At 42.4% G+C, this 11,420-nt stretch overlaps 1 protein-coding gene across 1 annotated transcript in view; it reads left to right on the top strand.

Annotated features, from left to right (window-relative positions):
• Positions 1 to 11,170, top strand: part of SP1 (Sp1 transcription factor) — a 31,617-nt gene extending 20,447 nt beyond the window's left edge. The window contains exon 6 of the mRNA XM_088469166.1: positions 5,533 to 11,170. Within this exon, the coding sequence (XP_088325292.1) occupies positions 5,533 to 5,849 (317 nt within the window). The 3' untranslated portion in view covers positions 5,850 to 11,170. The remainder of the gene's footprint in view (positions 1 to 5,532) is intronic.
• Positions 11,171 to 11,420: the final 250 nt, after the last annotated feature.

Genomic DNA, 11,420 nt, shown 5'->3' on the forward strand with positions numbered 1-11,420 from the left:
AGGTGCCTTGGCCCGGGGGCGGGGTATAGGAGGGGGACCTAGTGCATCCTGGGAGGCTGAAAGCTTAACTCTTTGGTGCCCTGCGACTGACGTCACACCTATACCCCAAGGTATCCTGTGGAACCCTATGGACTTCGTAGAAATAGAGATAACAAGGGTAAGTTCTTACCATATCTCATATTTTTTGCAACAATGTCCTACACAGTATGTGTTTTTTTTTTTTTCTAATTATGTAAATAATAGATATTTAAACCTTATTCATTATAATTGTATTAAGAAATATGCAGATTTGTTAGTAAAATTACTTATTTGGGTTTAAATAGTTTCTTTTTTTTTTTGTGTATTTCAAACACTTCTTGCATAACTTTACAGTATTGGAATAAGAGCAGTCTGCAGCAAGGGTGGGCGATTCCTGAGAATCGCCCATCGTGCTGCACGGGGAGTGAGAGACGGGGAGTGAGAGACTGGGAGGAGGCGGGGCTGCACGGGGAGTGAGAGACTGGGAGGAGGCGCGGCTGCACGGGGAGTGAGAGACTGGGAGGAGGCGGGGCTGCACGGGGAGTGAGAGACTGGGAGGAGGCGGGGCTGCACGGGGAGTGAGACTGGGAGGAGGCGGGGCTGCACGGGGAGTGAGAGACTGGGAGGAGGCGGGGCTGCACGGGGAGTGAGAGACTGGGAGGAGGCGGGGCTGCACGGGGAGTGAGAGACTGGGAGGAGGCGGGGCTGCACGGGGAGTGAGAGACTGGGAGGAGGCGGGGCTGCACGGGGAGTGAGAGACTGGGAGGAGGCGGGGCTGCACGGGGAGTGAGAGACTGGGAGGAGGCGGGGCTGCACGGGGAGTGAGAGACTGGGAGGAGGCGGGGCTGCACGGGGAGTGAGAGACTGGGAGGAGGCGGGGCTGCACGGGGAGTGAGAGACTGGGAGGAGGCGGGGCTGCACGGGGAGTGAGAGACTGGGAGGAGGCGGGGCTGCACGGGGAGTGAGAGACTGGGAGGAGGCGGGGCTGCACGGGGAGTGAGAGACTGGGAGGAGGCGGGGCTGCACGGGGAGTGAGACTGGGAGGAGGCGGGGCTGCACGGGGAGTGAGAGACTGGGAGGAGGCGGGGCTGCACGGGGAGTGAGAGACTGGGAGGAGGCGGGGCTGCACGGGGAGTGAGAGACTGGGAGGAGGCGGGGCTGCACGGGGAGTGAGAGACTGGGAGGAGGCGGGGCTGCACGGGGAGTGAGAGACTGGGAGGAGGCGGGGCTGCACGGGGAGTGAGAGACTGGGAGGAGGCGGGGCTGCACGGGGAGTGAGAGACTGGGAGGAGGCGGGGCTGCACGGGGAGTGAGAGACTGGGAGGAGGCGGGGCTGCAGTCATCTCCGGCTGGTGGGCGATCGTGTTAGGATTGCAGACTGTGGCCGGGAAAGAAGTGTGGTCAGCTCCCCTAGCACGGATTGCGGGAAGACCTGGAGATAAGGGGAGAGAGACCTATGTGGGCAAGAGGGGCCGTCTGATTGTGCTGAGCCCGGCTGTGCCAGTAGATTACCTTCCAGCTGCCGCTGGTGGGTAATAGGCTATCTGATACTGTCGTATCAGATGCGTCCGTGTTGGGGAAAGCCTAGTTGGGCGTGGCCACATCTGATGTGACCATGTCAGACCAGATTTTCTATCAGAAATTCCCCTGTAGCACAAACTGGACGTTACTTGTGCTGATTGCAGCAGGACCCAGCAAATACAGCCATATAGGTGCGCACTGAGGTCTGTCTTGTATTGGAAACTAATGTATTTGTCTACAGTAAAAAGTTTATAACAAAAAATATTGACTGATATGATTAAATCCATCTCTTGTAATTGAAGCATGGAGATAATAGTTTTCATCTAGAAGTGCATGTGGTTTGCAGGTTGTTTTTTTTATTATTATTTCCGATATAGAGACCCTCTGGTATTTTCTACTATAAACCTAATGGCCTGGAACACTGGTTGTAACATTATTAGAGGATCTAATCTGTTATGCTGCTTACATTATATTAAATGGATTGGGATTTCATTCCATACTATATACACAGTGAGTAAACAGATTTAGAAGATCCATGGACATGAAAAATTACCCCCCAGCAAGTGAATGTTTACCTCTCTTGTATTGATCTGGAATTTGCACAAGTCTTGCATGGCTGTTAGTCCCCGCTGATGACCTCGCACTCCCATTGTCTTTAGTGGTGAGGGGGGGGATGGCTGATAAAAAAAAGCCAATATAAATAAATGCAGCTTTGGTATGAGGATGCACATTTTGCAAACTGAGTTTTATGTATCCATGTGTCACACCCTCTAGAAGTGTCTAGATGTATGATGTATCCATGTGCATGCTAGTACAATAAGATCAGTGAGATACAAAAAAGTGCACATATAAAAGCTGCTGTAACCATAGTAACAAATGTTGGATAACCAGTGTGAAAAGCTGCTGGTACCAGATATACGGGCACCAGTTTTCACAATTGTTTACCTTAATTGTATGTGGGTATCCTTTTCCTTCTTTTTATGCACACTCGGCATACCTTTCATTTAGCCTATTCTACTAAACTATAGGCAAAATTATTTAAGTGTATTTTCTATAATGTTTCTAATCCCTTCATGATGATGATGATGATAAAGGATCTCCCCTCATTAGCTGTATTTAGCAGGAGCCTGGCACTTAGTCAGGTGCCTAAATATTGGGACATTGACAGAATTTTCATATTTTGACCTCTACTCACCACCACAATGGCTTTGAAATGAAACAAACAAGATGTGCTTTAACTGCAGACTTTCAGATTTAATTTTAGGGTAATTACATCCAAATCAGGTGAACGTTGTAGGAATTACAACGGTTTCTATATGTGCCTCCCACTTTTTAAGGGGCCAAAAGTAATGGGACTATCAACTCAAAAGCTATTTCATGGACAGGTGTGGACTATTCCCTCGTTATTTCATTATCAATTAAGCAGGTAAAAGGTCTGGAGTTGATTCTAGGTGTGATATTTGCATTTGGAATCAGTTGCTGTCGACTCTCAATATGAGATCCAAAGAGCTGTCACTAACAGTGAAGCAAGCCATCGTTAGGCTGAAAAATCAAAACAAACCCATCAGAGAGATAGCAAAAACATTAGGTGTGGCCAAATCAACTGTTTGGAACATTCTTAAAAAGAAAGAACGCACCCGAGAGCTCAGCAACACCAAAAGACCCGGAGGACCACGGAAAACAACTGTGGTGGATGACAGATGAATTATTTCCCTGGTGAAGAAAAACCCCTTCACAACAGTTGGCCAAATCAAGAACACTCTCCAGGAGGTAGGTGTATATGTGTTAAAGTCAACAATCAAGAGAAGACTTCACAAGAGTGAATATAGAGGTTCACCACAAGATGTAAACCATTGGTGAGCCTCAAAAACAGGAAGACCAGATTAGAGTTTGCAAAACATCTAGAAAAGCCATTACAGTTCTGGAACAACATCATATGGACAGATGAGACAAAGATCAACTTGTACCAGAGTGATGGGAAGAGAAGAGTATGGAGAAGGAAAGGAACTGCTCATGATCCAAAACATACCACCTCATCAGTGAAGCATGGTGGTGGTAGTGTCATGGCGTGGGCATGTATGGCTGCCAATGGAACTGGTTCCCTTGTATTTATTGATGATGTGACTGCTGACAAAAGCAGCAGAATGAATTGTGAAGTGTTTCGGGCAATATTATATTCTCGCATTCAGTCAAATGCTTCAGAACTCATTGGACGGCGCTTCACAGTGCAGATGGACAATGACCCGAAGCATACTGCAAAAGCAACCAAAGAGTTTTTTAAGGCTAAAAAGTGGAATGTTATGCAATGGCCAAGTCAATCCCCTGACCTGAATCCGATTGAGCATGCATTTCACTTAATGAAGACAAAACTGAAGGGAAAATGCCCCAAGAACAAGCAGGAACTGAAGACATTTGCAGTAGAGGCCTGGCAGAGCATCACCAGGGATGAAACCCAGCGTCTGGTGATGTCTATGCGTTCCAGACTTCAGGCTGTAATTGCCTGCAAAGGATTTGCAACAAAGTATTAAAAAGTGAAAGTTAGATTTAGGATTGTTTAGTTTGTCCCATTACTTTTGGCCCCTTAAAAAGTGGTAGGCACATATAGAAACCGTTGTAATTCCTACACCGTTCACCTGATTTGGATGTAATTACCCTCAAATTAAATCTGAAAGTCTGCAGTTAAAGCACATCTTTGTTCCACCTGACTGTGTGTGTGTGTATATGTGTGTGTATATATATATATATATATATATATAATTTCTCTGCAGTACCTGCAGCATTCACCCTCTGCGCTGCTCTGTTCATGGCAGTAGGCTTTTAAAGTGTGTGGGGGGATCAAACCATTTGCAAGTTACTGATTACTAGAAATTATGTAACAAAGCACTATACTCCTCAAAATAGTATTTGTGAGATGACTCCACACCACCATGCTGGGCAGCTGGTTTAAGCACATCCTTATTGAAAACAAATTGTTCACTACAACAGAACCAGCACATACAAGGCTGACAAGCTTTTGTTTGCTGAAATACTTTGCAAACTTCTATAGAACAGAAATTTGCTAAGTGACCTTTTAGCTCATACAGCCCTTACATAGAACGCTTATACGCAAAACCTAAGTATGATGCTTTATACCAGGGGTACTCAACTCCAGTCCTCAAGTACCACCAACAGGTCATGGTTTGTGGATTTCCAAAGTTTAGCCGAGCATAGGGACGCCCCCTGCTGCCTTCTCCTATCCGTCCAATGCTGTGAAACGGTGTAAACATCGGTAACATCAACGCACATCGGGCAGTCACGCAGCATCTAAGGCAAGTCTGACCAGCCGCAAACACTGCGGCTTTCCTGACACGCAGACAGCTCTCGTGCTGCGAAGGAGATCGCAATGGCTAATTTATTCACGCCCATGAAACTGCATTTAAACGGTCAGACACGCCTGCGTTTTTCTAACCACACTCAAAGGCTGACTACCTGTCACACACTTTGCAAGTGGTTCCTAAGTGCAAGAGTAATCACAATGCAGTTGCTGCCCATGCTCAGTGCGGCTTACGTGCATGCACATTTGCAAACAATTGCTCAATCTGCTAATATATCGGCTTTGCGCAAGTCTCTGAATCGGGGCCATGATCCGGAATTATCGGGCATGCTACCGCAGACAGAAATCCTCAAACCACGACCTGCTGGGAAAATGTGAGGGTTGAGTTTGAGAACCATCTGTTTAAGGTGATCACACTGAAACGTTTTATACAATACTAATTCATCTATTTATATAGTCTGAGTTACAGATACAGAAATAAGACCAATCCATTTATGAGAGGCTTTTGAAAGGACAGTATTTGTTGGTCTGTATATTACACCTATCTGATTTTGTCATTAAGGATGAAAAGAATGTGTATCTTATTCTGTTTGTTTCATTTGAAAATAAAACGCTTTACATGTGTTCTGTTCAGCGAATGACTAACTGTAGTATAACGAACCTCTCTGTGTCTACCGTAGGCGAGAAGAAATTTGTGTGTCCCGAGTGTCCCAAGCGCTTTATGAGGAGCGATCACTTATCCAAGCACATAAAGACCCACCAGAATAAGAAAGGTCAGACTGGACCCATCACCATGACCACCGTGCCAATGGAAGTTGGGACAGGCTCTGATGGCAGCACTGCGTCCACCCCTACCCCGCAGGCACTCATCACCACCAACATGGTGGCCATGGAAGCAATATCGCCCGAAGGAATCGCTCGGCTGGCAAGCAGCGGCATCAACGTCATGCAAGTGGCAGACCTGCAGGCCATCAATATCAGTGGCAACGGCTTCTGAGAGCCAATGTTCAGGCAGGACTGTAAATAATTGGGGAAATGTGTTTGGGTAGAGGGGATGCTAGTAACGCTTAATGATGGGTCCAAAAAGATATACATGGAGTGTGTCAAACTGCTATTTTCATATGGAAGTTTGTGCCAATGTGTCTTCCCGGCCTCACTGAGGGGAGTCTCACACTCTGCTGCAATTTGTTGTGGGTTTTTTTTTTTCTTTTTTTTTTTAAACCTTCTATTTGATTAACCATATATTACAGCTTATCTACTGGGCTTCCTATTTGGGAGGAATCAATGTATTTGTTTAATGGAATACTTCCAATTATTTAAACCTTGACCTGTTTGTGTCAGGGTGGACTAAAATGCTTTACCCGTTTTATATAAACGTCTAATATCGCCAGCCATGTCTCTGTGGATTTGTAGCCACTGTAAAGCCTCAGTCTGTTGGGGTGAAGGCTGTAAAGACATTTGCCAGAACTTATCTTTTTTTTTTTTTTAAATATAAATATATATAATAAATATTTCTATTTTTCTTATTTTTTTCAAACGCAAAGGATAAAAACCTATGGTACACCAGTAGCCATCAAGCCTTGATAATTCTTATCAATGCAATACATTTTTAACAAGAGATACTATATATAGAGAGAATATTAAGAACATTGAAGAAAAACAAAAATGTCAAAAAAATAAATAAAAGTGTAATGTAATAACAAGTGCTTAGACCAAACCTTACTCTGATCCCTCTGCCTAGCCTTCTATTACTAATGTACCTGTTCTTTGTTTCGCTTTTGTTCTCATCTGGATAGGTTGCATTTTACATTGAAGTCTAGCATTTTGTGCTATTGCGTGTACTTTTTTTTTTTTTTTTTTTTTTCTTTCCTCCCCCTCCTAATTTTTTCACCCATTATCTCATGTGGAACCTGCTTTCTTCATCTTCCCATCCCTATAGAGCAAGTAATAACCCTGGTTCCTGGAAGTCTTCACAACCTGTAATTGCAACTACAGTTGCTTGCATCCGTTTGGCTTATCAGCGCCACAAGCCGAGATCAGATCAGTTGTTGAACTATCTATCCATATTTTTCTGAGCTAACAATTACAATATACTAATGTGGATAAAAATGATCATTTGCCAAATTGACTCAGTTGTGATGTTTCTGTGAGTTATTACTAGAGGCTGTCGATGTATTGACCGTTTGACCAGGCTGCTGATCTGCTAATGGATTCTGTTTTGCTTCCCAATACTGGAGCTCTAGTTTTCAATGGAAGAATCAGGTTATTGAGCAATAAAACCCTATTGACAGCTTTGCACATTCTCTGTCAGCTTGCGCGGCTGCATTCATGCTACGTTTAATATAACTTGAAGTGTATTTGTACTTGTGGGGATCTTACCTGCTGTGTCGCTTCCATTGTTGCTGGCTGTAAGGAGACTCCATAGATTTACCTCTGCTGCCGTTACTCCAGCCTACCTTGGACAATGATACCAAATGGTCATACGTTTTGAACGTCAGTTCCTGACATTGAATGTTTTAGATCGGCCTAATAAGTTTAACGTGTGAACGCCATGTTTATGTTGAGCGCGTCTTCTCCCTCTGCTTTCGTCAACACAAATGTAATGGTCAGAATTATTTTGTCACCATTACGCCTGTAAATATATATATCTTTTTATTTTGGAAATTGTATTTGGTGGGGGTTTCCCACAACATATTTTTCTATATTCAGACATAGCCTACTCCTACGAAGAGAAATGTATTTTTATACAGTTGTCTACCATCTGTTTTCATTCTGTATTTTGGTTACAGAAAGTAGAGCTACTTATTGGTATGATTAGAGCATGCTTTAAGGTGATTGTGCAGGTATTAGATCAGTGTACCTTGCTTTTACTTCACTAGTGGGTTTATTGTCTGATATCTTCAGTCTGCTGAGATGGTCTGATGCCTTGGTGTTCGGGGGGTCGAGTCCAATTGTGTGTGTATAAATAATACCAGTTTTTTTAATTTGTTTTATTTTCTGAATGACTGTGCCTTAAGCTATTGACATGTGGCTAAAACAAACATTATTCCTATTATCACAGAGTTTGAGTATTTTATGGCTTGAATGGACTATAACAGCTATGCATTAATGGCAGAAGCGCATCTGATAAGTGTCCACTTTAAAGCTTGAATTAAATTGCTGACTAGTGATTCCGCTAGGAACGAATGTTCCCCCTGCTGTCATTTGTCTCCTATCATATTTGGTTTTCAGCATCGAAACCTATGAAATTGCAAGTAGATTTTTATTTTCCTTATCAAATGTTTGTGATCTCTAAAGAAATAAGTAATCCATATAAATTAAGCCTTCCCCATGCTTAGGAAAAAGAAATTACATTTATTCTGTAAATCCAGCTTACCTTCAAAACGTATATGAAAGGGTATCCCGGAGTCATTGTGGGGTACACCCACCCCACCTCTTTTTTTTTTTTTTGGTCTTGACGACCAATCACACTAAAGGCGCTATTCAATTAGCCCCGGAACTAACTATGGGTTTTTTTTGCCTTTGGGCAATTCAGTTGGATTCCTTTATTATTTGCCAGAAAAGTTCTGTTTTCAGGCAAATACCCCTAGGATACGGGATGATTATCTGGGCAGGTGAAAAAATAAATCCACAATAACTGCCGGCTTCAAGGCTAATTGAATAGCCCCTGGGGGAATCAGTTAGCCGTGATAAATTACTGAGGCTAATTGAATTCCCCCCATAGTCAGATGACGTAACAAAATAAAAAATAGTCAAGATAAATGGTTTCTCCGTACAATCTGTAATGTACTCTCTATAGTTTGCTCTTTAGGTTTGTGTTACCTAGGGGTCTAGTTACTAAGCAGTGTTAGGAGACAAAGTGATAAGGTGCCAGCCAATCAGCTCCCAACTGTCATTTTTCAAACACAGCCTGTGAGAAGACAGTTGAGAGCTGATTGGCTGGCACCTTATCACTTTCTTATCACTTTTCACTCTGTCTCCTAACACTGCTTAGTAAATAGCCCCCTAGTCTAATGTCTTCACCCTTTCCCAAGCATCTATCGCTGTCTCCAAGATGAAAGTAGCCTGATAGTACAGTAATCTCAGGCACATTATATATCTATAGGGTGTAGCTTGTATGCCTTTAGATAGGTGGATGAGCAATGTTTCCAAGCAATCCGATGTGTTCTGTCACCTAGAAGTATCTTCCCCAAGCACATGTAAGGTTGCAGTGCTAAGGAAAGGCCAAACATTACCGAGTGGACGGGAGAGAGAATACATGTCAGTGTTATGGAGAATCCCTTTTGTCTCATTCGTTTCTTAGACACAACATGCTGCATTCTCACGACCACAAAGACTGACTGAAGGTGGCAGGGAGCTCCGTATTGAGACGTTACACCACCTTCAATGCTTAGTTTATTAGGCAGTAGGATGCCTGCCAAAATAAATTCTATCATGAATTGTAAGTATGTTGTTAATATAACAGAGCCTTCATTTGTAAGTGTGTAGTTTGATTTGTTATGATGGTCTTCTTTAGCATACAGTGTTTATAGTGTCACTGTGCCACTGTTTGGTCATGTTCATGAAGAAGCTCAGACCCTGAAATAAATTGAGGCCCTAGTACACAGCAGGGACATCATAATGAAACCAGAGCTATGCGTTTTTAAATTAATGTTCAATGTTTTTTGCAACAAAGTGCGTTCTAGGCTTATGCCTTGTTTTCTGCTTATTAAGAGCCAGGTTTTGTTTAAATGTGTTATTTGTAGTCTGGAGAAAGCGATTTGTTTAGATTTTATTTTGGGCGCTCTCATTATATGGTGTTAACAGTAGATAAATCCACTTTAGCAACCATTGTTTTCCTGAGAGATTTACTAATTAAATCTGTATTTTAAAATAATAAAATCTAGAAGTATACGAATACATGGAATGGAATCTAGAAGTATAAGGATACATGGAATGAAATCTAGAAGTATAAGGATACATGGAAAGGACTCTGATGCATGGTTCTTTATTGGGTTCCTAACTCAAATGGCCACCATCTCATGTAATGCTGGTTTATTTTTTTTTATTCTAACTTCTACGCTATATAATTTTGCACATTGTAGTGCAACCTACCGTATTACTATAATGTGCTGAGACAATGGGGATGTCAAAGGAACGTAAGATGGGTATGCACTAGGCCGATTGCTAAGTGTATACACACTTACCAATTCGTCTGCTCTATGTGCCAGTCTTGACGGCTCAAATGGGCAGGCATTTAAATCGCCCACCCAGTTGAGCTGTCCATCACCGCCGGGTCCCACAGCTTGTGTACAGGCGATCGGCTATATATCGGCCACCTGCTGTGCTGCATAGCAGAACGGATATGTTTGTAAACATCATCATTCAGAGACATATCCGCTGTACACACCCGGCGATGCGCTATAGATATATCCCCGTTTGGACAAGCGATATATTTATCAGTGTGTACTGCGCATTAGAGCTGTATGAAGTTCCCTTCACTCAATTTGACAGGTTTGCAGACTTCTCTTCCTTGGAGTCCATTCCATGAAAATGAGCTCAATTAGGCAGCACTAATTCCAAATTACCATTAAAAACAAATGTTGTTATAGGTTTACAGATCTCATGGGATTCTTTTTACATTTGTGTTGTATAATATGGCTGCTGTGACTTTTCTGCACGTCAGGTATTTTGAACTCCTCTCCCAATACACATTTATTCATCCTGTAAAGGTAACGATAGAGAACCTGTAGAAACCAAAAAATCAATTTTCCATTTCTAACATGGAGATTGAGTAAAGGCCACTTTTCCTTGTGAGATGATTGGTCAAGATTAGCATTGAGGCGTTGATGGTACATTTGGAATGTGTTGGCAGCATTTGATGCTGGAACCTTGGATGGCGTTTCGTTTTACAGAGCTGACACAACTAATTATTACAATATTTTATTTTCTTGTCCAGTTTCCGCTTCTTGTATTTTGGAGTCACTGTGCTACATGATGGTAAATTCTGACACCCCCTCCTCCGCATCACTATATTATTCTGCTGGGAATGAATGAGGGGGGAATCCTCACACTCTTTGCTCTTCTACAATCTCTGGGAACATTAAATAGTGCCTAAATATTGATAACACTGGCAATAACTAAAACATACACTTTAATAAAAAAAAAAAAAATAGCCTTTTACCTTGTAGCGTTCTTTTTGATTATTTTTTAATTCCTGATATAATAATGTTGGAAGCATTTTAAAACCATTCTTTTGTACAAAGATGACAATTACTGTAGTTTATTACTCATTTGTAAACCCAATTACACTTTTTGTTTTTAATAAAGTCTCTAAGAGTTGTATCAAATTTAAGTGTTGTCTTTCATTTAATCTAATTGAATTTGAGACTGGGGTATAAAGGTTTCCAAAAGCTCTGATGAACTTAATGAGAATTTGATTTTAATACATCATCCATAACTTTTTTTTTTTTTTTATGTTCTAAATCAGGGACGGGAAATAAGCCGCCCTCCAGCTGCTGTTGAACTACCACATCCCAGCATGCCTTGCAACGGTTTTAGCATGACCAAATCGCAAAACTGTGGCAGG

This window comes from Taudactylus pleione, unplaced genomic scaffold (assembly GCF_031769625.1).
Source record: "Taudactylus pleione unplaced genomic scaffold, aTauple2 ptg000089l, whole genome shotgun sequence".
Taxonomy (NCBI): Eukaryota; Metazoa; Chordata; class Amphibia; order Anura; family Myobatrachidae; genus Taudactylus; species Taudactylus pleione.